We start from the raw sequence: 27,775 nt of genomic DNA, 5'->3' as shown, positions 1-27,775 counted from the left end.
TTCAATTATGTTACTTGAAATAAAACATTCATTATATAATGGATGAAATATCCATTATATTAAGCTACTGGGTGGCAAGCATTAAATCAAATTCAGACTTCTACATACTCTGCATCCGTAGTAAAGTGTTGTAACATATGAAACAGATCTTTATTTTAAAATCTGTTTTCCATTCCTGTAAGAAGTGCCTCCCATGAGCTGGCTGGGAGTTATGAGGAGCCCTGTCTCTTTTGGTACTGTATCCTGAGCTTTTCCAGCTGCTCCACGCACTGTGTCTGGGCCAGCTTCAGCGTCCGGTTCTCCTCTGTCAGCTGTGCGTACTCCTTGGCCAGCCGAGCAGCATCCATGCTCTCTTTTTCCACTTGCTCCAGCCTGGCAATCAGCTCCTTTCTGATGATTATGAAAAAAATCCCAATTATTACAAGTGGCAGTAGGCAAAAATTTGTTGTCCTGTGTTAGGTCAAAGATGGGCTGTGTGTTGTGAACTTAGTTTTTATTACTTGAACTTGTGTGAAACGAGGATCTAGAAAATTAATTTTTTAGAGTCCTGTTTTTTCCCTTTGTGAAAAATGCCAATCACTTGTTTTTAAAATTTTTAAAGTTTAATAGCAATAAAATAGTTATAAAAATAGCAATACAATTAGAGTAATAATAATTTGGACAATTTGGATTAGGACAATATGAGAGAATAGAGACAAAGTGTTACGGATGTCCGGGTACCTTTTTCTGGGCAGAATAAGCCCAAAAACGGACACCCATTAACAGAGGATTAACCCTTAAAAACAACAGCCTGTTGTATATTCATACACCTCATACATGATGCATAAATTCCATTCAAACACAGGATTCTGTCTGGTCAGTGTCAACTTCTTCCTCTGAATCCTAACAGTGCCTTCGAGGTGGGAAGAAGTTCATTTCTTCTGATAATAGGGCAATAAATTATTTTTCTCTGAAAGATTTAGGTGTCCTGTGGCTGCTATCTCACTGTGAGTCGTTTCTTTAAAAAAGGTATCTTACATAGCATAGTTTCTATTTTAATATTTTTTAATAACCTAAAACTACATTTAACACACTACTTAAGAGAATTAATACAGCTGATTAATATAAATTTATATTAATATAACTATAAAGTTATATTAATATAAAGTTATATTAATATAACTTTCTGACATAACACATATAATTTTCATTTTAATATTTGTGAAAAGCCAATCATAAAATATGCATTTTTCACACCTTTAAAAGGCTAAGCTTCCATAATCTCAGATTGGTTTGCTGTTCAGTGACCAAGCCTGAAAAATGCTGTTTTCATGTGTCTGTATTTGGGACTGTTCAGCAGAACAGAAGGCTTTGGGGAGACATTAGAGCCCCTTCCAGTACCAAAAGGGGCTCCAAGAAAGCTGGAGAGGGATTCTTGACAGAGGTGACAAGACAAGAGAATGGCTTTAAACTGAAAGAGGGCAGGAAATGGGATATTGGGAAGAAATTCCTCCCTCTGAGGGTGGTGAGGCCCTGGCACAGGTTGCCCAGAGAAGCTGCGGCTGTGCCATCCCTGGAAGTGTTCAAGGCCAGGCTGGATGTGCTTGGAGCAACCTGGTCTAGTGCAAGATGTCCCTGCCCATGGCAGGGGGCTGGAACTGGATGAATTTTAAGGTCCCTTCCAATCAAAACTATTCTATTGATTGCATGATTCTGTGATCTCTAACTTCAGTAAGAGTTGAGCACACAATTCATGGTGGAGAATCAAGTTCCTAGAGATGACTTGCTAATACTTTGCCAAAAGAAAAACAATTTATTTTTCTCTCAATACCAGGTATCTCTGAAAGAGAGTGAGGTGTTCTTGTTTGGGTGGTTAGATTTAGAAATAAATAAAATTTTTTTGTTTGGTTGGCAAGTTCTGTGAAGTGTGCCTGGCTTCCTTTTCTCTACTACAAACAAATATAGTAAGTAATAGGCACTGAATCTAAGCAATATATATTTCTATAACGTGTTTAGACTCAGATATTAGCCCTATTGCTGGGGAAGAGCTGCAAAGCTGACCCCTCCTGGTCCTCTTAAGTACAGACACAAGAGGATTCAAGCTGTGACTTCTGGATGGAGTCACACAGTGCCCTGTATTCCCAGAGCTGGCCAGGAGCTGGAGTTTCCTGTATAGTATCAACTGAAATTACCTCAGCACAAGTGGAGATAAAAGAGGTCTTAAAACACGCTGAAGGCATGAGTAACTCACAGAGAATCTAACTGCTCTCCCCTTAGTCACCCACCACGCCACCCAGGCCTCTGGGTTTCTTTTCCCTTTAAGTCAAAAATTCACCCATTACAGGAAGTCTCTTCTAAAAGGTTCTTTTGATCATTCTATCTCAGAGATTAGTTAATCTTTTAACTGTTCATACCCTGTGACTTTATTTCTCAGTCATGTCAAAACAGTACTGGTAGATCATCAGTGGGAAGTTGTTCATGCCTTCACAGTGGATAGATTTCACAAGTGCAGTCCTTAAAGGAGCCCACTTGTCAGGCTAGACCCGTGCTTTCAGACAGGAAATTCCTAGAGATCAGCAATTCTATTCCCACAGGTCAGAGTGCTCATGAAAAGATAACATTTCTGTGTTTGCTGATCACTTGTGTTACATAGAGCAGCAAAACTGTAAATCTGCCTTTTGAAAAACCTTCATTTAGGACCCTTCATTTAGGATCAAGTTAACCTTCCTCTGTCTTTACTGCAGCTTTCAGTGATAGCAGAGTTTGCCCATGGTTTAGCCGACTGTTTACAGTCACAGTTACTGCAGCTCAAGGAGTCACAAGTTAGAACAGACCTTTGGTACAGCCATTTCTACCAGCTGTGCTTCCCAAAGATTAAAAAAAAAGGAAAAAAAAAAAAAGAGAAGAGTTAGCAGCTGCTACAGAATTTTTAAATCAGCCAAAGAGGCAGCATATAGGCATCCTCTTTATGATAGCTTTGCTGAGGCAAGGCAGAGCAGTTATGCTGCAGCAAAGCCTCTTCTGTTTCCGTTCACCAGGTGACAGGTGCATTCAATCAAGCCTTTGAGAGGAAGCATCAAGAAGGGTATTTTTGCTCAGTAAAATTCTATTCACATTTAACACAATATAGCTGTACTACTTTTAAACACAGCAAGCCACTAACAGGTTCATTTCTCTGTGGCTGGGCCATTCTAGCTCAACCAGTTTTCACAGAAGCCAGGAAAATCTTGCTAGACAGCTCCTATTCATGGGCCTGAGACCATGGAGGAATGATTTCATGTGAGAAATACATTCAGGGACAATGAATTTTTACAACTCTCCCAATGTTTGGGTTTTTTGTTTATTGTTTGTTTGTTTGTTTTTGTTTCTCCCTGGACTTCCTCTGGAAGACTTTTATCTCTAGAGACCAAATAAGAACTTCTACAATATTTCTTTGCAATTATTCTCTGCTGCAATGTTGGACTGAAGGGCTAAATTAACTGTTTCAAATTACAGACAGTTAAATCAGAAGTGTCCAAACAAATAAATTCAGAATCATTCTTCCTTACTTTTTTTGCACTCATGAGCTTTTTGAAAGGGAGATGCAGTGAACCCACTAGTAGGGAATCAGCATCTTAAACGCAGTTAAACCTTTTCTGTGGGAACTTTCAGTACTTGAAAAGGAATGGTACTGACTCTCCTGGACTTGAGCCAGGGGAGGGACAGACAGACAATGTGCAAACTCAGACAGCTCCAGTAATGAAGGTCAGTTCTGATTTGATGGCATTCTCTGCAGGCTTGGCTTTCATGCTGCTCTCCAGTAATATTCAGGCAGCACAGAAAACTCCTCTCCCCCCTCCCCAGGATTTAGATTCTCTATCAAACAAACTGCAAAGGCATTAAAATAACAATATAATCTTTGCTGTAGTCCACACTCTTGGACCTCCCTCAAAGAAAGCAGTTTCCTTGCACTGAGGTAGTAAAATTGCCCACTTCTGAGTCAGCAGAACCTACTTAGTCCTTTCCCATCAGGATCAACACCTGTTTACAGGATAGGGTGATGTTTCAGGCTAATACTGTCAGCCTGCCACAGATCTAAAATTAGAATACCAGGGAATTGCTAAATGTTATGAATGGTGTAGTTTAGGAAGCTCACAAAAGGATGAGGACAGTAACTAACATTTACATCTGATCTAATCCTAGATTTGAACTTAGCTTTCAGAGGTTAAAGAACACCATGCTAAGCTCTTGCACCATCCAGACCTTGTTGTGGATGCTTAATAAATAGATGTAGCACTGTAATCTGTGCTTTCTGTTAATGGTTACCCCAAGTTTAAATATTAACAGTATTGATAAGGTATTTTCCAAACTAGTGCTGAGCTACTCACAGCTTTGAGCCAATCTGTAACGTGTACTTGAAGTGTTCTTTTTTGGGGAGGGGTTTGGGAGGCAATATTAGTGATTTGCATCATAAACACATCAACCACAAGCAGGAGAAAAACATAGCACTGTCTTAGGGAAGTTATTTCTCTTGTTCTGGCCTTAGTGACCAAACATGCAGAGAACACAGCTCCTCAACACTCATATTCACAAGGAATAAATACAAAGAAAAGTGACAGACTAAGCAGATAAATCTGCCTGGAGATAAGTGTATTCAGAGATGGACTGACACAAGGAAAGCAGTTTCCAGAATACAAAGACTCAGATTTGCCTTTTCCCCATTGAGAACAAGGTATTCAGGATCATGCATCTGTGGCAGTACAGTAACTTCTCCAACAACTGCTGTGCACTGGTGGCCATAAGGGCATTTTCTCTTCACACATTTGCCATGGCTTTCCTATCAGGGGGAACTATGAGACCCTGCAAGGTGACTGCTGTCTTGAGGAGATTGTTCTTGCACAAGTCTACTAATAAATTAAAAACCAACACCATTAAAGTCTGCTTTAACATAAATGAAAATGTGTCTCAGATGCCATAAAATGTCATAGAATGACAGAATAGTTTGAGTTGGAAAGGACCTTCCAAAGGCAAGGACACATCCTCTAGAAGAGGAGGTCTCTCTTTGTATTAGAAAAGCTGTAATTTAATTTCTAGTATTTGGCAAGTAACATATGCATACATGTGAGATGATGAAAAAAGAGGTCTAGAATGGGAAAATTATTGAGCTAAAACGCTGCCTTTAAGGTTTACACCAATCTTTTTCTGAAGTACCTAGAAGTCTGAAAACTACTTGTCTTCCCACTACAGTGTTGGGAAAGACACTCCAGAAACAATGTACCTGGAGAAATCCTCTAGACTAAAAAGTACAGGAACAGTCCTGTGGTCATGAGAGCAAGCTAAAACATATGAAAGGCTCCCACAAAATGAAGCAGTCATCTCCACTGCATGCCATTTACCAAGAGGGGCAGTGGGATGCTGGATTTTATCATCAACAGCATGTCCAGCAGCACCCGGGCAGGGACTGTCCCACCCTGCTGGGCACGGCTGAGGCCACTCCTCGAGTCCTGAGTTCTGGTCCAGTTCTGGTCCTCTCCCTACCAGAGAGGGACTGGATGTGTCCAGAGAAGGGAACACAGCTGGGGAAGGGTCTGGAGCACCAGGAGCCACTGAAGGAGCTGAGGGGGCTCAGCCTGGAGAAAAGGAAGCTCAGGAGGGACCTTCTCACTGTACACAACTCCCTGACAGGAGGGTGCAGCCAGGTGAGGGTCGGGCTCTGCTCCCAGGGAACAAGGGACAGGGAGAGAGGAAATGGCCTAAAGTTGTGCTAGGGGGGGTTCAGATTAGATATCAGGAAAAACTTTTTAATGGAAAGGTTTGTAAAGTACTGGAATGGGCTGCCCAGGGAAGTGGTTGAGTCACCATCCCTGGAGTAGTTAAAAAAACAAGTGGAGGACACAGTTTAATGGTGAACAGGGAGGTGGTGCTGGGCTGGTGGTTGGACTTGATAATCCTAAAGGTCTTTTCCCATCTTAACAATTCCATGATTCTCTGTCTACTCTAATGTGTAAAAGAAGGAAAAGAAATCATATCCATGGCCAAGAGAACGAGTGATCCTAAACCAGGTGGTGATCAAATGATCTTTTCTGTAGAGTTATATTAGAATTGTCTGGGGGAGGAAAAAGAGATAACCATGCAGTGCTAAGAATATAAGATACAGCCAGCAACCATGGCAACTCTAATATTTAACTACATAATCCAGGGTCATTATCTAGTAATAGCAATATAACAAGTGCTCAAAATAACCAGCCATCTCATCCCTTTCACCCAAAGTTAGATACCCAAAACCATCTGTTATGGAAATACGTGTGTGTTTCTGGAACATAAATTAAATTACATTCTGTGCCCTAAATGTGGTGTGTTCTCGCTTCCACACCCTTTTCTTTATTTTCAATCATGTCTCCCATTCCAGAGTGGTTTTTTCCCTTGTACCATGTATTGCTGGCATAAATGTGAAGAGTATGAGTGAAGACAGCAAACGAAGCTATGATTAAATTAGCAAAAAAATCTACCCAATGTTCTTTCAAATTCTTGCTTCCTTTTTTTATTCCTGAGTAACTTCTTTTCCCATCTTTATTTGCTTTGTCCTTTGAATTTCCCTTTTTTGATACTACAACCTCTTTTTCTCTCTCACATTTCCCATTTTCCTGTGAAATACTTGTCATCTCCTTTCCCACTGCCATCCCAGTATGTTCTCTTGCCATCTATATTGCACAAAAGAGAACAAGCAAGTTTGTTCTCACCTTGATGAAAAGCAGCCCTTGTTATTTTGCTTCACTGACTTTTTACTTTGGCTGTACTTGATGCTCACATTACACATCAAGCTGAGCAGAAGTAAAAGCCTTTGAAAAGTTGTAAAAGATTCAATGTTTTCCACTGTTGTTAAAATAATGTTTTACAACTTTCTATGTCTTGTAAAATAATATAAAAATATACCTGTATATATTATTTCATGTATGAAAGGTTACACTGAACTTTGGAGGTTGGAGCAAAAATTGTTTAAAGTAGAATTGACTCTATTTTTTTTTTTTGCTAAAAAGCTCTAATATCTGTACAGATATTTGTCAGGTTAACGTTATTTCTTCCTCCTAGCCAACAAATAAAAAATATTTGCTCAATCCCTTTTCTGCTTTTTTCTGTCAGTCATAGCCTTCAGCATCCTTTATGTACTGTCACAGGCACCACAGGTACAGAAACTGCCAGGTGAGAGTTATTGGAATGATCTGTGGAGAGGAGTTGGGAGCACTGGCAGGGATACCATCCAACAGCATTTGTGATTGCCTTTGGTAAAAGTGTACACTGAAAAACACTATAAAAGCTGTTTGTTCCCCTTACAAGGGATGCAGCTTGATCACTGTCCATTTTATCAAAGTAGTATTTAAGAGAAATAGACAATAGATAGTAGGTGTAGTACACAATTTGGAATCTTCATTTCCATACATTCAAACTCAAATGTAGAAGAAGAAACCCACAGCAGGAGCAAATTTTAGAAAATTGCAACTCTATGTTTTCAGTTTGATTTTAATTGGTTTTGAGGCTAAAAACTTGTGCATCTCATCAGACTTTTTAGACAAGTGAAAGCATTCTTCCCTTTTTAAAATGGAATACTCAATACTTCCAGTGATGGGGCAGCCAGGGCTGTCTGGGCAACCATTTCCAGGGCCCCAACATCCTCACAGGGAAGAATTTCTCCTTTATATCCAATCCAAACCTACTGTCTATCAGTTTAAACCATACTGCCATGTCCTATCTCTACATGCCCTTGTAAATAGCCTCTCTCCATCTTTCTTGCAGGCTCCTTTCAGGTAGCGAAAGGCCACAATTATAAGGTGCACATATAAGTGTATACATATATAAAAATATACACATGTATTTATATACATACATATATTTTTATATATATATACTTATATGTACACACACAATGCAAAATATGCATGCCACCCCAGCCATTATAATCTAATCTTCATTCAGTATATGCTAGTCCCTAAACTGCTTTTAACTCTCTTACTGTAAGTGCTGAGCATGTTTTTAGACATAAATCAGTGAACATGACAGCAAAACTCCCTTTTACTTCTTGCTTATTCCTTTGCCCCCACACTTATACTCCCTTTCTGTCTAGTTTTAGATAAAAATCAAGGCTGTCCTGTTCAGGTTTGTTTGCTTACATGTGTGTAAAGTTACATGTATGCTAATAACTTTTTAATCCACCTTTCAATTTCAAGCAAACCATGTGGTAAAGAGGTCCCAGTTAGTTTCTGGAGGGTTTAATAAAAACAGACTGCTCCAGAAAGGAAAGATATGCAATGGGGGAAGGCATGAGACCCACTCCAAAATATTACAAAATGGACAATCTACTTGGAGGAAAGAATTATAAATAATCCACATCTGGAGAAAAAATATCCTCAATTTCCATTTGCAGCTTGTTAAACCTCAAAATCAGGCAATCACAGTGCAGCAGCTTGTGAGGAAATTAAACATCCTTGATCCCAATGCTGTAGGATCACTTTTTCAGATTAAGACACATGGGAGGTGTGAAAGGTGCTGCCCTGATATTTGTTATTGTTTAGGCATTTCACAGCTATACAGCATGTGAACAAAAGGCTACAAATATGTAATAAGAAAGTACATATGGGTCTCAATAATATAATTCCATTTGTTGCCTTATACAGCCACTCATGACATCTGTTTACTGGGGCATGGAATTCCCAGAACAGGTTCAGCACAGACAGCAGTGGTGGAAGCTTCCTGACATTGTTCCACTGTTGACATCCACTGGTGGAATGAAGGAAAGTGCCAGCCTGAAGTCTTTTAATTCATCCAAGATAAGCATCTCTGAGAGGCTGACCTCTGGGCTCAGAGGTTGATTAAGATAATTGTGAGTTCAGGTAAATAACTTTGTGCATGTACCTGCCATTCTCAAGAAGCATTTCTAATTTAGCTAGTACCACAGATTTATAGATTAAAAAATTGCATTCAAACAGCAATTTTTTAATTCCAGAAAGTGCAAAAAAATATGTGAATGTCTCATTTACATGGGTTCCAAGCATTCTTCATAAATAGGCATAACTGATTCAGGGTTATGCCAATAATAATAAAAATGGATTTATATTAGTAGACTCTAAAACCAAAATGATTGAAGCCTACCTTTGGTGTTTATACAACTAAAGTCAAGCACTTAAACAATCATTTAATATTTTATATTGTGCTTGGATTTTCAGAGTAGATGGACACATGGTTTCCACTGAATTGATTGCTAAATATGTAAGCAGCTTATATCAGACAACCATATTTGAAAAATCATTGCAAATTTAAAATAAATTACTTATCTTCTAATCTTTTTAAAAATACTAATTACTTTTGATTGGCCAAGTACAATTAATGGTGAATCAAATGCAAATGCTGCAAATATGATTCAAATGCAAAATGCATTTTCCCATGATATTGGACATCATCTTTTTTAGCTTTTGTTCCAATCTGTCAGCATCTGAGTGCCCCACTGATCTTCCAGTGGAAGGGGATTTGCAGGGAAACTTCAACTAGCTTTGACACTTTACGCAAAAAGTAACTATATTGTGGCTCTAGCCATCAACCCAGATAAAGACATCTCACTTTCTTACCCTGCATAGTTTGGATTCAGGGAGTTCTTTGGCTGTCTTGTAAGACTGCAGGATTTCAAGTTTCTCTCTTGCTTCTGCAGCTGAAGATTCCCATGGATGCAAACTTGGCTGAGCTGCATGGTCAGCTGGGCAGAGATTTCACTATTCACCTTCTTACCTCTCTCTCAATTTCTTTTCTTGTGGAAAGGAACCAACAGCCAGAGTGCACTTTGCCATTTAATAGTCAGGCAAAAGATGACAGGGCTATGAGTACAGGCCATAGACAAGAGAAAAGTCCTCCAGCTTATTCACTTTGGGTATGAACACCTGAAATGCCAGTGTATATTGAACCAGGGTACACAAAACCAAAGCAGCTCACAGAAACATGTTTACTAACATTGTCAAGGATTCTAAGCCTAAATGAGGATCCATTTTGTTCTTCATTAAAGTGTGCAATGCTTATTGAAAAAACTAAAATTGAAAAGGAACCTACACCAGATGAGCTGGATTGTTATGCGGCCTGGAGGCTGCCAGTGAAGCTTTTAAGGGACACCCCCAAAGCTGAACTGTGACAGCCCTTAGTGGCCTCAGTTGATCCTGTAGAGCAATGACCAACTTGTGACCATCAGGAAGAGGCATGAAATCATGGGATCATAGGATGGCTTGGGTTAGAAAGGACCCCCAAGAAAACCCAGTTCTAACCCTGTGCCACAGGCAGGGGACACCTTCCACTAGGCCAGGTTGCTCCAAGCCAAGCCCTGTCCACCCTGGCTTTGAACATTTCCAGGGATGGCACAGCCACAGCTTCTCTGGGCAACCTGTGCCAGGGCCTCACCACCTTCAGAGGGAAGAATTTCTTCCCAATATCCCACCTATGTCTGCCCTCTCTTTCAGTTTGAAGCCATTCTCCTTGTCCTGTCACTCCAGGCCCTTATGAATAGTCTCTCTCCATCTTTCTCCTAGGCTTCCTTCAGATACTGGAAGGCCACAATTATAATATATATATAAATACATATACAAGCATATATGTATAGAAGGTCAGAAAATACAGTGTTAAGCTTTCACGTTTCAAAAAGGGTTTTGCAAAGAGAGAATATAGGACAGTAAATCCTTTGGGAAAATTACTCACTTTCTTTCTTCCAGCAGAGCAATTTCTTTCTTGACCTCGTGGTACTCTTCTGCTATTTTGCAGTGCTGTTTATACACCTGCATAGATTCCTTAGAGTCATGACAAGGAGGCAGAGGCTTTAAGAAAAAGAAGTTTTTAGAATGAAATATTAGTTTAAACCCCACATATTTTGAAAGATACAATATTTATCTGAATTCTTGTGAGAATACCTAAAGAATTTTTCCCCTTAACTGCAGTATATGGCCAACTATTCCTAGTGATGGCCTTTCAAGGAAGGAAAAAACCCAAACCAGTCCCCTGCATAAGAATATGTGTAAAACTTCAAACATATGTGTAAAACTTCAAACATTGTGAGAATTTTCAGAACTCTTCTTGTCAGCTTTGCAAAATATCCCTGAAGATTTTTCAAAGAAGGATTTCTCCCTTGGCTCCCTCTTTTTCAGCTAGAGCAATGTGGAAATGCTAAAGCTGATGCACTGATCAGACCTATCACACACATCTTTACACTGCCAGGAACTGACATCATTGCAGCAACATCATCTTTTTTTTCAATGCATCCTGAATGTAATAAATATGGCAAATAAAACCAAGCTGTCCTAGGACTCCTTATGTAAATTTCATCAAAATTCTTGAAAATACATTTTGGTTAAATGTAGGTGCTTTTTGCTCCTTAAAAAAGAATGCATCTTAATTCAGGCTTCAGGTTTGACTGTCACATTTTGGTTATAACACTTTCAGGAAGTATTTTTAAGTTATTAGCCATGAATCTATTGACTGTAAATGAACTCCAAATAGCATGCTTGAGCCACCTGTTTGAAGTAAAAGGAAACACTTAAAATAGTTAATTTACTGCCCATTTAAATAACACCCAATTGCCTTCCACAATATTAGTAGATTGCTTTGCATTTCTTGCTGTCCTACCTTGACTCTTGTGTGTAGTATAATATTCCCTTAATGACATTATTAGGAAAAGAAAAGCCCAAGTAGGCAGACTTTTCCTATTTATGATCTTGTAATCCTTTTTTTTAATCTAAACTGAAAATTTAAATTTTACTAAACATGTTCAGAGACAAAGATGAAAAACATTTTTGTTCAGGAGACAGGGTGAGCTGGCTTCAGACATAACCCAAAGCACAGATGTAAGCAATGTATGGAGCTTGCAAGTACTTGTAGCTGGTATGTGATTCCTCACTGAAATTTTAACAGACACTCATATTCCATAGTCTAAATTTAAAACTGCTGCAGCAGGATTGTTTCACAGCACATTGTTTCATTCTCCCTGATCTTGGAGATTTTGGGAACCCAGGGAATGGGCAGCCCAATATTTGATTAATCTAATCCCTAGAAAAGGGCTTTTAATTGCATTTCAGTGTGGATGAGCAAGAGCACCATTCATATAGCCACCCAAATAATAAGCATAAATTTAGCAAGACTGAATATAGAAGTCTCAGTGCTCTAATCCAAGAATGTGTGGATGAGCCAAAGCAGCATCTCTGCTATCTACCAGAGATCAGCCACCAAGTGTGTCACAATAAAACAATTTTGAACAGTACCAAGGGGAAAGTCCCCAAACAGTGATACTTCAAAAGAAAAACACAACAAAACAAAGCAGAAAAGACCATTTGCATTTGCTTCCAATTTAGTTTCCACTAATCTAGCTGGTTTAAACCAGTTTAAAAATTAAAACAGTGCTCAGTTTCTATATTCCAGCTTCCCACTCAAAAGATATATATAGAGAGCTAAAAATTATCAAGTCATGCTGAAACTTAGTATCTAAGGCTCACTTAGAACCAGTTGCTGACTTTTAAACCCCTTCCTATTATTATTTCCTCTTCAGTGACATTTTCTCTTCCACTGATAATTTAGCACTTAAATTAAACTTAAAATGAATTAAACAATCAGTTTACTAATTTCTATTCATAAAAATTCTTTTCAATTTGTCTGATGGTAGTAAGCACTATATCAAGAATATTTTAAATTATTAGTGCGTTATTTCTTTAAAACATTAATGTTACAGTGTTTTCAAATGGCTAGATAGAATATAATTGGATCAGGTCATGCAGTAGTTTGGATTGGAAAGGACCTTCAAGAACATCAAGTTCTAGCCCCTCTGCTATGGGCAGGGACACCTTCCACCAGGCCAGGTTGCTCCAAGCTCTGTCCAGCCTGGCCTTGAACATTTCCAGGGATGGTGCAGCCACAACTGGAGAACTTGGTTTGCTCCTCTGTAATTTGGAAACTACTAAGAAAGGCTCCAGAGACATTATCTACAGCATCCATGAGCAGTTTCTGGTCAGTAGCATGTGAAACAGGCTTATTTAGCAAATCCTTTCTCCTCCAATAACATAGGAAAAGGAGAGATACAAATCTCCATTCCACATGGAAGGACTTTTTTAACAGTCTGTGGCCAGGCATCTGCAGAATGGCATTTCATGAAGTCTGTATAACATCTTTATGTTAAGGGATTGCTAGTTTACCAAGGTGACTAATTTCAGAAGACCTTAATAAAGTCCAATTTGCAGTATGTTTTGTTTTTTTTTCAGTCAGAAGTAAACAACCATACTTTATTTTCCTCTTAGAACAGCCTGAGTTTGCTGTATCTTGCCTGTCCATAAATTAATATAAATAAAAGCATACCTGCTAGACAAGCAAAAGCATCTCTGCCAAAGTAGGTCACATTTAATGGCCACAGTTTCTGCTTTTAATCCTGTTTACTTCAGGCTTCAGCGTCATTCACCCTCATTTTCCTGTGCTGGCAAAACATGCATGTGCAGCACCTCTATCTTGCTCACAAAGCTAGTACAAAAGCTACAGCTGTAAGTTATACTGGTGGTCTGCTGATTTTCAACAAGGTCTGATTTTTCCTTGTATTTTGTTGAGTAACTCACTGTAACATTGAGAAATGTCCTACAGAATTCAGCAAGTAGACACTGAGATCCTTTTATAGACCATCCTGAAACTGCACATATATATATGGATCTTTACAAGACATATGAACTGTTTATTTAGACTTTTGTTCAGAATCCAGACATGAAAGATGTTGGAAAATGACATGAAAAAGCAGTTCATGAAGAAACAGAAAAACACAGAAGGTTTGAGTTGGAAGGGACTTGCTTTCCTTGCAGGAGAACGGCTCCATTCCTTTAATCATTAAAGCCTCCTCTCTGCCTGCTTTTGAAGGCAGGTTGAAGGAGATCTTCCAAAGAAAATCTTTTCTGGGGTGACACAGAATGAAAGTTTTCAGGTTTGGGCTTTTTTTTTGCTTCATTCACATGACAAGTTCTTTTGCCTTGCCATATGAAAATCAGCATTCCACATCCACAAAACTGTAGAGTTGGCAGTGCCACTCAACTGTTCCAAAGCTTTAAAACAGTTGATTTTTTAAATTCACCATCATTGCACTTATGTGTTTAACTGTGAAAAAAAAATTAAAACCTTCTCCTGCAAAAGTTGAAGTTTCAAGAAAAAATTGTATCAGGCAGTTTTTCCAGCTCATGTGAACTTGTCTAGAAGTCTTCAGCACTGATCTAATTAAAGAGTAGTGTCTTGCTTTTTGTAAATTTGGTAACTTTCAGCTGAATTCTTCTGGAAAAGTGGAAAATCCAATGCTAATATTTTGAATGTGGCCTATGTTCATTTTATGGCCTTGTGTTCTTTTCTATGACAGAAAAACCCACATTGTGCCAAGCAAAAATAGCACATTGCAGCTACATTTTGTTATGCAACTGGAACTCTTCCACCAGTTTCAGATACCCATCTTAGGGTGCATCTAGTCTAGTCTGGTTTTACTATGAAAGTAAACAGTTCTCTTTCTTCCAAACAATTCAGGTCAACTGGATGAGAGCAATTGTGAGTTTTGCTCTCCTTTCTGGGAGATTTTCCATTCTTTTCTAACCTTAGTATGATGCTCTGACTTGGTGAACATGCATACATGTTAACATACATGCATAAAATGGTCTTACATAATCTAAGACCAAAGTTATCACAGCAGCATTACAGGAGACTTGTCAAGTTCATAGGCAATCAGATCTAATTATAGACCAACAAAGTCCTCTAGGAATTCTGATGGAAACCAATACATAGTAAAAAAATTACAGCATCCTCTTTAAAAACACAATATGCTTTTAAACTTTCTAAAATTAATTTATGTGTCCAACAAAAATCCTGGCATTCAGTAGAAGCAATTAAAGTTCCAGAGTAAACAAGGTTTCTGCTAAATGCTTTATCACACACAGCACAGTGCCCCTTTCATAACATTTGCATTACTTCTTTTCTATGAGCATTTTCTACTAAAGTGAGAAAAACTATCTTTTTACTTAAGGTTGGATGTTATACATGGTTGGAGCTTTTTCTCCGTAGCAGCAATTTTATAGTCATCTAATGACACAGATTTGTAACATGAAATATGACATAAATTTCTCTCAAGCTCACAATTTCATGAGACAAGATCATAGAACCATTGAATTGTTTTGTGTTGGAAAGGACTTTATAGATCACCTCCTTCCAAGCCCCTGCCAGGGACACTTTCCACTAGACCAGGTTGCTCAGAGCCCCATCTAACCTGGTTTTCAAAGATAAAGCACTATAGAACACCCTGTAGAAACATCCATATCTGACTTGTGTTCTTTCCTCTCCAGCATCCAGCTGTCAGCTGGAATAAAGGTTTTGATGGGGAGCAGAGAGATGAACTGAGCAAGTCCCAGGAAGTGTTGGAATGGGACAGGGCATGAACAGGGCATAGCAATGCAGGTATGAACACCAGATACCTCCTCTCCATTCAGTGACCTGAACAACAAGGCCTTGGGTGCTGATGTAGGTTTCTAAATACAGCACATAACCCATAGTAAAATTTCTGTCAGAGGGTCACTGTGCAGCTCATCAAGGAAGTGCCTTGCAAGGACCCATCCAGACAAAGCAAAGGTTAAATTTTCCCAGTGCCAGAGTGCCAGGTGTAACCAGCCCACCCTTGCTGCACTGCCCACCACATGGCACACACACATGGGACAGAGGAAAAACACCAAAGCTCAAATTAGCAGTATTGCCTGTCAGTGGGAAGCAAATAATTTCCAATACTGCAAACAAAAGGAATTCAAAACAAGAAGTTTATTAATATGAGTTTTGTTTCACTGATAAGTTAGCAGGAAGTTATTTTAGTTGTGTGTGTTTGGTTTTTTTTTTTAATAATAAAGCTGCAAATATAGCTTAAACTGACCTGTTCTCATATGAAGGGCTTTCATGTCTGGTTGACCACAGACCACATATAAATTTTGATTTAAAGTAGTTGAGTTATTTTTTTACAAATTGCTTCTCTAAATGTGTAGAAAATGTAACAAGTAATTTGAAAATAAATTTTCAAGTAATTTGAAAATAAAACACATTAGTCTGAAGACAGCCAGTACATTAGAACACACAGACTAATCATTTTTATTCTTTGGAAAGAAACTGCAGCTAGAACTGTCCTTTAGTAAGCGTCCTTACAGAGAATTAGCTTTTTTTGCTAAGTCTCCTAGAAAGACCTTCTCTCCAGGCAATTCCACATGGACCTCTGTAAGCTCTGTAGAGCTTGGCCAGCAGGGTTTGTTACCCTGCCAAGGGGAGGCTGCACTGAACTTTGCCCTGCCATTTGATACTGCTGCCCAGGGAATAGGTATGGAAGAACTGTGGAGGAAAAGTGGGACCACTAGGTAATTCTGCCCAAATAGCCAAGTTGTCTGCCAAGGCCTAACATAGGAGGACGAGAGCCTGAAGCCTAAAACAGAGGTGCAAATTGCATGGTACTCAGGCTGTGGTCTGCTGCCTGCATGCATAGAATTCTAAGGCTCTGATTTTCCAAGTGACTCGCTGAACTTACATAGCTTTCAAGCTGCTTTCAAAATCCAGCCTAAAGATCAGCTAATTTAGGCTTTTTGTTTGTTTTTAAAATGGGTTTCAAAATTTTTGTTTGTATGCTTGAAATCTGTAAAGTTATTACTTTTTTTTTTAAGGTGCCTATTACTGTATAGTCACATAACCTGCATTTATAGTTTGCTTCTTTAAATAAAATTCAAATGTTTTTGACTGTATTTATGGCACACTGATGAAAATCTTGTGGCTCTCAGATATGATATTTTTATTATGAACACATGTACCAGCATTCTTACAGATTCAAGCATTTCAGGCTGCTATTGCCACAGTTGATTAAAAGGTTCATTTACACAACCCTTCATGTGTGTGCTCTGTATTAATGCACTTTAGGACAGAAAAAAGCATGGATGGAATGACAAGAGACACCACCATTCACCATTTCTGCAGGTCCTGGTGAAGCCCATTTTACCTGTTTCTGTAATACAGGAGCTACCTGTTTCAAAGCTGGCATGAATTGCAAGCACATGCCATAGAGTTCTGGCAAACCTGCAGCAGTTTGGATTGCAGCGATTGAAAAAACCACATTGATTGAATTAATAAGAAATGTAATAAGGTAAATAATAACTTTGTAACAGGTATTGATTTTTCAAATTTTAAAGATTAAAAATACTGTAATCACATTAAATAGTTATCACATGAAACTGTAATCCAGATTGACAAAAGCAAGGAAATTCAAGTTTTTATTGCTAAATTGGAATGCAATGTTATCTCTGCATTGGCTCAGAGCCTTGCATTAACTTCACTGCCCTTGGGTGAACATAAAGGCATTGCAATATAAACATGCACATAAGCTTGAAAACAAAAGGATTAAGTGCTACCACAAATTTTATACTTTTAAGTGGTTGAGTCAGACAGGTAGTTCTCATAAGTTATCCTTCCAGCTACCCTGATATTACCAAGAGAGATTATGAAGGATAATAAAAATAAAATTATATTAACCAAAGCCTTTGATTGTTTCTTTTAATTTGTTATCATATTGAGATTATGAGAGTAAAGGAAGGTTTTCTGAAACAAATGCCAAGTACTTAAGAGACCAATTGGGTACGCTTAGTTAAAAACTTTTACTGAAGGGCTATTATCCAGAACACTTGAATGCTTCCACAGGAGCATTTTCAGCCTATCATGAAATCCCATATTTAGAGAATATTATAGATTCTAGAAATGTAAAAGTCATAAAAGTCTTAATAAAAAAATCATCACTTGTCCTGCAAAGTAGTTATACATAATGCTAGTAATATTGTTTTTATGTATCAATAGCAGCAATAATAATCATACTTTGCTCTTTTAGAGCAATCCTTACTTACTGGTCTTAATGCTCTTCAACAAAAAAGGTAAAAATTATTAATTTAATTTCAGAGATGAACAGAGAGATGAAGCAACTCCCCGATTAAGCAATGTGTCACTGAGAGAGTTGGAAACAAAATGCAGATTCTTTACTTTCAATTCAGTGCTCCAGCCATGAAACATGATTGCTTTTCTCAAATGGAATTCTTCTAAGGAAAAAAAAATACCGATCCTGTTTGCTGCACTGGAAGGTTAGTGGAACAAAGAGGTTAGCATACTACCTGGTTCCTTAATTCCTATTTATGCCTAAAGAACCTGCCCATATCCTCAGGATGAGAGGGATAGAGCAAGAAGAGTCTCTGTCATCCTCCATTCCTTTCTCAGTCATCCTTTTGGTGAGAGCAGCGGGACAGAAGCGTCACCCTTGAAGCCAGCAGCCACCCTGTGCTGCCTCACCAGTTGATGGGCACAGGAAAGATGACATTATTGCACAATGAGTGGTCTACTAATGCCCTTCTCAATTTACAGTCAGGAAACAACTGCCTTCAGAGTGAAATATCAGAGGAAGTCTGAATGCTCTTGGGAAAACAGATGATCTGAAGTAATCTACCAAAGCCAGCAAACACTCCAGAACCAGCATAGAGGAAAGGGAAATAATCCCTGGATGCAGAACTGGCTTTGTGCCTAGAGAACCATGGAGTTGCCATCAATTGCTCACTATCCAGAATACTGGAGGCCCATCATTCTGTGCTGACAAATCAGACTGGTCACCAAAGGATTCTCTTGGAATGCATCTGAGAAAACTGATGATATCAGTCATAGCACAGCCTGCAGGCATCAGAGTGTATAATGCCCCTCTCATTCCTCCTCCCATCAGTTGAACAAGAACTCTCTTCATTGCAGTGCAGCAGCACTGCAGGAATTGGATGGAAAATCTTAAAAGCAGGCAAGATTGTTAAAATAGTAATTTCCCTGTGGTTGGACTAAAAATTTTCTGTAGGTCTTGAAAAAACAAGGTTTTCTTCTATGGATATATACAGTCTTATTAAATGTTAACCGGCTAGAAAAGTACCAAGAAAACCTTCCACTATAATGTAACAACCAGAGTCTTTTATATAGTAAATGTGAAGTAGAACTGTCATAAGAGAAGAAAAGTTTACCTGCAGCTGCTGATCTAGTTCTGGAAATGCCAAAGAGAAGTTTTCAGGGGAAGCATCATCTAAAAGGTAAACACAATGTTAAAAGTTTTTGTCTGCCAAAGAGGGCATTTCAAGTAATCTGTTTATTACAATTCTATTTTACATATATGGACAGTAATATTGGGATCCTGAAAACACCCCCACATCTTATCTTTTACACTTGAGATGCCTCAGTAGAATCCTTGAAAATACTAGTAGATTGGTAATAAGAAAAGTTTATGTTCTGGAAATACAGAAAGTCTATTTTGCACTGCAGTGATTAAGAAACAAAGCAGTTGGTCCAGTAGAACATACAATAATTTAATAAAACAAATAAATCTAAACTGTTTTTTTCCTGAGCTCTCTCCACTACACTGCTGAGTAAAGGACTGTCTTAAAGGACTTTACCTGTCAATTATAAACCTTATGGGCTAGAGTTAGTTCCATCATGACAACAAACCAAGCTGTGTTTTTATTTATTTGTTTGGGATTTTTTTTTTTTATTTTTAGAACAGGCTTCCAGCAAAGGTGGGACAGATTGCACCAGTTATGTCAGGGTTGTGATGTGGACACCTGCCCACTAGTAGCTGGCCTGAGATCAGAAATATGAATCGCACTTGGTAGCGCCAGTGCAGTATTTCTTTCTCAGTGACTTTCACACTCTCAGTTTTGCATTGGACTGTGATGACTGTTTATTCATCTTACTACAGGTTATGGGAGGTGAGGAGAGTGTTACTATTAGCTTACAGTCACTTATTTGTAATGTGTCAAAATTAAGCAAGGATTTTTCCTTCTCTTCCAGGAGAAAATTGCTGTCACAGGTCAGATCCTGCAACCTGCTGTGTACTTGTAGGCTTGAACACAGCAACAAAACCCCAACAAGATCAAGGGGACCTCGTATCAAAGAAGGATTCTAAAAGAATACAGACCAGGATCTAAATTTTTTCTCAAATATTTGATATCTCTTTCTCCTGGCCTCTGTGGTTACACAGCAAAGGAGGTTGGGGGGAAAAGTAAAATAAGTCACCTTAGCCTATATAAAATAAACATACTGGCTAACACATGGTCAGAGCCTTACTCAATAATATAGATAGAGCTGGGCAGCCTCTGGGAAGAGATGCTCAGAGAAGAAAAAAAGTAGTGATACAAAAGTAAAAACTCTTAAATTTCCTCAGGAAATTAAGTGAAGTTCCTGTATTTTCGTGGAGTAGTTTTCTTGCTGCATTATCAAAAAGTCATACCCATGTCATGTGAGTGTCTCCCTTCTTTCTTCACACCATATGTCAAGCATGCCCATTCTGGAAAATACTTAAATTGCTTTAATTGTACAGAATTGTATCATGCTAATGTGCAAGTGTTTATCTTTAATTTGCTATTGCTTTCTTGTACAATATATAAATAGACTAATATTCTAAAAGGAGAAAGATGAATCATATGGCAAGGCTAAAAGGAAGGACGGAATAAGACTCGGTGTGACTAGGGCTACAGCTGCTCTGCAGGTATTTGGCTGAATAGCTGTTAAATATTCTGACAGAGATATTGGACCAGAGTCATGGATGGCACTTAAACTGCTATTTGTTTTGGCAATTCCAGCAGTACAATCTTTGCTACAGGAGCTTTACTGAGGGATCTTGAACATCTTTAAAATTCAGAAAAACACAGCAAAAGCAACACTCCATATGATTAAAAAAAATTTGAAGAAACATCAGAGAGTAATTACATTTTCATAGGATCAGCTATTAATAAGAAAATAAAATTAATGCTGTCTCAGAATATTGGAAAATAATACTCTGAAAGGAACCAGTTAAAAAGTTTGGAAGTACATTATAAAGGATGGAATAGAGAGAGAAATTAATGTAGAGGAAATCCTTTCAATAAACAGATGTTCCCTGCTTATTTTTTGAACTCAAGTGACTGAGTCAATGGTACTAAAAATAGAATGCACTGGTATCCTAACCATTATGACATACCATAGTACATTTTATAATGGGCTTGCCCTAGCATCTATTGAACAGCTGCTAGGGTTTTTTTTAGTTATACTAGTTTAAGACTTGTTTAGATCATCATCTGATGTGCAGAACATCATCGAGAAATGCTGCAGACTTCAGTGTTTTGAAATTATCCTGAGTTCCTAATTCTCTTTGGCTCTTCTGAGAATTTCAGCTGAAGTATTTAGTTTACAAAAATTAACAGAAATCCTCATAGCTAACTACAGTCTTGTTTTTCACAAAAAGAAGAACAAAAGGCTTTCCCCACAGCTTTCAGCGAAATAAATTATTGCCCCAGATCAGTATTTCGCTGTTGTCAAAGTAACAACCACAACAATAACAATAAAAATCACTTGGTAATAATTAAAACTTAAATTTCACACAAGGGGAAAGCAAATGAAAGCAGACATTCACTTCCTAAAACTTTTTTGAGGATGTTTTCAGGGTGTCAAGAGGAGAGACAGAAACTCTTGCATTTTTTTCAGGAGAATTGCTATTGCCCTTACCAGCAGAATACCAGTAAAAATCACATTGACTTCTAGTCTTAAAAATCTATTGACTCTGAAAATCAGATACAAAAATGTCTGAAATGCCAATGAAATTATTCTGAAGATCAAAACATTCTCAAAACTATCTCCTGATCTGTTTGTTATTTTCTACTCTACCACTCCTTAACTAGAAAACTGAACTCTGAAATACCTTTTTTCTCCCTTTTCTCAATTAACTATCAATTTTTAATGAATATCTAGACTATTATAAGGAATCACTTATATAATCAAAGACCTCTTTTATAATAGAGTTAGTGGCTTTTCTGTACCACAAATCCCTGAAAATATCTAGGCTGATTCTTCACCAGTTATGAACATCTTATCCCTATAGTCACTATAAAGAAACACATAAGGAAAAATTATTTGTAATTCAAGCTGGATGTTGAAAACTTATTTCGTTTAAAATAAAAATATATTTAAAAAGGAGAGATAGTAACTCACTGCACCTGAAAATGAGTCAAGATTTGGTCAAAAGGAAATAAGAAAGAAGGAAAAATGTACATGTGCATATTATGGCCATACCAGCAAAGTCAGCAGCACTATCCTGTGATGTGAAAGAATCAGATCACAGATTTCATTACAGGCACCTAAATTAATGTATCTGTCACATGATTTCTAAATGAGTAGCATTTCCTGATTTCCCAAAGATCCCACATCTAATTTTGAAGTTCTATATTTAAAAATGCCCTAAAGACAGGTACCCTGATTAAAACCCGTGTGGTTTTAGCCAAAGACTCAGTTTGTGTGCTTGAAATAGTGTGATTTTCATGTTTGTTTTATCAGGTTCACATGCTCACTTGGCTTGCTGCTGAAAGCTGCCATTTGCTACAAAGAGTATCTGAACTCTATTAACTCTGAGATTGGCTTTGTACAAAAAACTCACTACTAGCCCTGAGGCAGCTGATATACACTAAAGTTGCACATTTGAGAATGAAGCTTGATTCACTTATTTAGTCATGTTCTGGGCTCCTGGAGATTCCAATATCCCAGACCTCCATCATGTAGTCAAATGAGAGAAATCCTTCACATGTTGCTGAGAAAAGATTTGGGTCTGGCACAATGAAGTGTAGTACCCAAATCTTTTCCTATATGGCTGTTCCATTTCACTGAACTGTGAGCTAAAGGCAGTAAATCCTTTAAGAATAACATCTGATTCACTTGCAGTATAATCTTGAAAATTAGTTTCTCTATGATCTTCACTAAGATAGACAGAAATAGATTATAAAAAATTTAAATGTGTTGAAAGCACATTAAGGTTGCTAAATCAAGCACTTGAAACTTAGGAAATGCCAATCACAGCTCTGCTTCCTTGAGTAACTGAGTTATGATCCAGTATTTAATTATACAGTCAGGTCCTATTTTTTTTTCTCCTACATGTGTGGGCCAATATATTCAGATCTCTTCCTCCTAAATTAAAGAATTAAATTGGTAACATAAGTAGGCTGCTATCCTGTAAGTGGATCAGCCCTTGCACAGGAAAAGTGCCCAAACTGAACTGCAAGCACCACAACTTGCACCAACAACAGTGGCAAAGCGCCTGTCAGGGTCCAGCCTCGGCCCTGGGAGGGCTGTGAGATGCAGCAGCTCTGGGCCTGGGCACTGGCAGACAAGCACAGACTCATCAGATTCATCCTGGAAGGCTGTGTGGCTAAGTGACTGCAACTTGGCACTGCTCTGTGCAGCTCCAGGGCTTCTATTCCCAGCCCTGCCTGCCACGACCTCGCACAACCTCGCAGTTACCTCACTGGTAAAATAGTGGGGAACGGCCACTGCCCCACCCAGGAATAGGATGTGAAGGCTTGCTCAATAATGAGAGTTGTGGACCTACAAAAATAGAAACAGTCCATAACAGAAGAGGTAAGAGCAAAATCCTTCTGCTTCATATACCTTCATTCAAACCTAAGCATCCTCAGATGAATGTCCCTTTGAGGCTGTCTCACCTGATTTCCCATCTAATCCCCCAAGAACCAAGCCCTGTAGGTTAGGTGTAGATTTATGAAATTAGCTCTGCACATTTTAGCCATATATTTTAGCAATCCTCACTGGCTGTCAATCAGTGTGCTGGAAAACCCCTGGAGCCATCACAACCAATATGAGGGTGGGGTAGGAATTTGAAGGTTGCTTTTGAAGAAGCCACCACTGCAAAACAGTTTAGCATGATAAACTACAAAAGCAAAAAATTCTTTGTAGTCACTAGGATAATGAGCATAAAGAAGAGTAAAATAAGTAATTTTGCTATGCTTGCAAAAATGTGACGCTGTTCCACTCTCTGTCAGGTTCATTAGAAGATGTATGTTTTGCCTTTGTTGTCAGTGATTTTTCAGTGAAGTGCTGTCAGAGGTAGACTAATTTCAAATTAAAGAACTCACTAACAATTTCAGACCCAGTCATTTATCACCACATGTCATGAGCAGAACTTTCCAGCTAGATTCAAGCTTTTATTTCAGAAGGCAAGGTAAAGAGAGATGAACCTATGAATCTTCCCTTTGAACTATTACACAAAACAAATCCAGCTATCAAAATCCCATTAAGTTCATGTATTTGTAAGATTGATTAAAATTAGGACGTACTCAATTTAATGGGTAACATTAAATTGATGCTGACAAACCACAATTAATTGTCAACTTTGGAACATTTATTTGAATCTTGGAACACCACATTCAGTTCAAGCTGCATTAGTTTCCAAGTGATATAAGGTAGGTTGAAATAGTTTGTTTCCAATTCATTACTCTAAAATGGTACCTTAAGTCAAATTGCTGTGACAGAGTGCACAGACACACCCTGGGAAATGTGTTAGTGAACTTGAGTGAAAGGGCCAAACGTAGACATTTATATATACAGGAATAAGAGATACACAATAAAACTGTCTTCTTATATAGCACCCTCTGATGGGCTGCTCCTGAGACTTTTAAGGAACTGATTACTCTACTATCACATTAAAAATACCTCACAAAGCTGGCCAGAATTTCAGTCATCAGGTGCTGACTGACAAATAATGTAAGACACATTATTTCTTGTACACTCAGGACAGGCCAGCTCTGGTTTTGTAGGTCAGTTAACACAAAGTAATTTCTTTTCATAAGCTGAGAGTAGTTTTTCCTTTCAGTGCTCCTCACACCCACTGCTTGGTTACAATCCTAGCCAGTGAGATAATCACCACCCAGAAGAAACATTCCATTTCCTCTTTTTATATCCAGTTATGCTGTCAGTTCCTCCTAGTAAGCAGTTGCACAGCCCCCGGAAGGAGAATGCAGCCTTTCTTGGCAAAATGTGTCACTGTGCCTTTCAAGTGAGGTAGAATTTAAGGAAAAGCTTAAGTCAGAGAGATTTCCTCACCACTCAGCCCTTGCCAAGAACTTATTGTATCCTAGCAGTGGATGAGCTTCAGCGGATGCTTTACTATCACACATCAGGTCACTCCTGTTTGGACTGAAAACAAATATCCTCATCAAGGAGAAAAAAGGTGAAAAAATATAAAAGGCTACGGGGGAAAAAGCACCTACTACAGAATACCTAAATGTCTATCTTCTGAATGTTTTGTGGCTCATCTTAAAATATGTTAAATACTTGTTTGTACTCTCTTGATTCAATTATAGTTTGCTGGAAATTTTCACACCTATTAAAAGCTTATTTCCTTTGCCTTCTTGAAAGATACCTAACATAAAAGCAGGTGAAATTCTTATGGTGTGGTAAAACAATAATGTTGGTTTAGACCTCCTGGTAGCCCCCAAACAGATGTGATGCAGAGGGGAGCATGGCACTCACTCTACTGGTTCCTGGTTTTTTTTTTTTTTTTATCAGTACTCATGAAGATTCTGGATAGCATACTGTAGGAACATTTGGATAATACAATAAAGGATTCAACATTTTAACAATTTTAACATTTGGAACAATTTAACAATATGTAGAAGAAAAAGATTACCTTTCCCTAACTGAGTTTATTTTTGTAAAGGTTAAGAAAGAGGTTGGAATTATTAGCATGATAAAAAGGTAGAAAATAAAATATGATGCAATGTTAAGGAAGTTAGGCTTCCTGCCTTTCATGTTCCCTTCTTGCATGCTATTCACAACCTTGTCATTTCCTACTGCCGTCTCTTGTCACAAACTACTCTGCTCTCTTTGATTTTCCCATGGTCTCAGCTTTCCCTGACTTGTTTTCTGTGTCTCACATTAGCATTCTTTTTTCATAATTTGTAAGAGCACTCCCCTTTCCTTTACATCTCTCTTCAAGACCTATCTATGCCATAATTCCTGCAAGAAATTTATCATGTGTATAATTTGAGAGATTTGAATGATTCCTTACTGCTCTCTGTAATAAAAATGTAATTACCAGGTTATTTTAATTTATGAAAAAGGCACATAGATTATCACATGTTTCTTTATATTCCTTGTCCTAATCTTTCTTTGTCACTCATCCTTATGAATTGAAAGTTAGGTTCAATAATATATGAAGATGTTTGGTTTTTAATTCCCTTGCTTAGGGGATGAGATTGTATTTCAGTATTGTAGCTGAAAATTAGTAGTACACAACAATTTGCTAGGAAAGATAACGCATATTCTAAAATATTTTTAAAATAGAAAATTGCATTCAAGCTGAGATTCTGTTCACACAAACCTCAGACACCAACCATCATACTATTCTACAATGCAAAGAGTCCCATAAAGCTCTCAGCAGCATAGGTTTCAGTTGTCCTTACACCACATGCCATAAACACATCTCAGCCCTGGCTCCAGGCACTCACCTTTAGCAAAAGCAGCAGCCAACTTTTTTTGGATGCTTTTAAGCTTCCCCTTTGATTTATTTAATTTTGACTTTCAGTGTTTGGCAACAGCTCTCTGGTCCTTAATAATATTGAAGGTGCAAACTGATAATATTTATCTACTCCAAAGGGTCCATGTGTGTACAGGGTATGTTTGGGGAAATTAATACTCCCTCAGCATGAGCTGATAGGATAAACATCAATGAAATTCTGCTGCTGTCTGAGAGAACGTGCCATGGGGGGCACCTGTTTCCTGAAACCTTTCACCAAGCTGGGCATGTGTGGCACTTTCCAACCTTCCCCCTAGGAAAAGCCTCTTCCTCCTCTAGACAAATTTATCCTTTTACTTTTCCTGTTTTGCAATTCCACACAATCAGACGTACTGCACATGCAGGTAAATTTGATAGTTAATTACCATCCTAATTGCATTCCACAAACCACTGAAAGAAAGTAAAGATTGAAACTGTCAATCTAGTGGATTTAGTCTAATGAAATTGTTAATGGAAACATTAAAAGTTATCAGACAGGAAAACTAACCACAAGATACCACTCATGAAAAAAAATCCATCCATTACAATGGACTACATTAGATATTGTAAACATTGGTAAGTTAATGTAAAATTTAAAGCAGTTGTGGTTTAAATTTAAAAGCATTGTGTTTTACTCCATAAATTGAACTGTACCTGGGGAATCATTAAGGCTGAAGGCAATTCGTACCGGCTTATCAGCAGGTACCCTGGCCGTGGTGATCATGTGGGCACTTGAGTCAATGCTTTTACTTGTTTGCTCCAGCTGCAATAATACAAAAAATATATTTATTACAGAGCATGTGACATCATTCAACAAATGAGTTTTAATGCTTTTCATGCACTTTCCCATCCTAGCTAGATGTTTAGAATCAAAGTCAAGGGAGCGCCATTTCTCTTTTCCATTTAAAAAGAATTTAAGTGAAATTCAGTGCAGAGACTGCTTTTATTTTTGCTATTTATAGATTAGAAAGAACGATGGCAAAGGAAGCTGCCTCTCTTCTCACCTGCTTGCTCCCCGCCATTGCCCCTTCAGCAAGCCTTGACTCGTGGCAATACTGCCTGGTTCTGAAGGTGAAGAAGGAAGAAGGGGTGGGGAGTTGAGAGTAACATGACCCCAGGGCTGCCCTGTGATTGGAACCGTGCACACCACTCCACATGGTGTCAATGAGGAGGCACTCATCCTTCTACCTTCCACCCAAACTCCCCCAGCCCAAGTGCTCCTGCAAGTCACACACTTCATGGCCAAAAATACGTGGGGGTCTCCAAACCTTGGTGGTGATTCTTCAGTGGAAGCCTGTGCAGGTGTAGAGGTCTGTCTGCATGGATTTGGCTCCTGGGTTGGGACCTTACTCAGTCCTCTGTCTTTCTTCTGAGACCATCGATTCCAAAAAGTGATTTTAC

General features: G+C 38.3%; 1 protein-coding gene across 1 annotated transcript; it reads right to left on the bottom strand.

The window, feature by feature from the left end:
• Positions 1-27,775, bottom strand: MAP3K7CL (MAP3K7 C-terminal like). Its single transcript, XM_064703263.1, has 5 exons — positions 27,643-27,775; positions 27,029-27,137; positions 19,032-19,090; positions 10,684-10,799; positions 1-390 (listed from the first exon to the last, which is right to left on the bottom strand). Exons 2-5 carry the CDS (start codon positions 27,096-27,098, stop codon positions 210-212), a joined length of 426 nt encoding a protein of 141 aa, XP_064559333.1. The 5' UTR covers positions 27,099-27,137; positions 27,643-27,775; the 3' UTR covers positions 1-209.

This window comes from Zonotrichia leucophrys, chromosome 1, assembly GCF_028769735.1.
Source record: "Zonotrichia leucophrys gambelii isolate GWCS_2022_RI chromosome 1, RI_Zleu_2.0, whole genome shotgun sequence".
Taxonomy (NCBI): domain Eukaryota; kingdom Metazoa; phylum Chordata; class Aves; order Passeriformes; family Passerellidae; genus Zonotrichia; species Zonotrichia leucophrys.
Note: the sequence above shows the minus strand (reverse complement) of the source record. Positions and strands in the feature narration are given on the sequence as shown.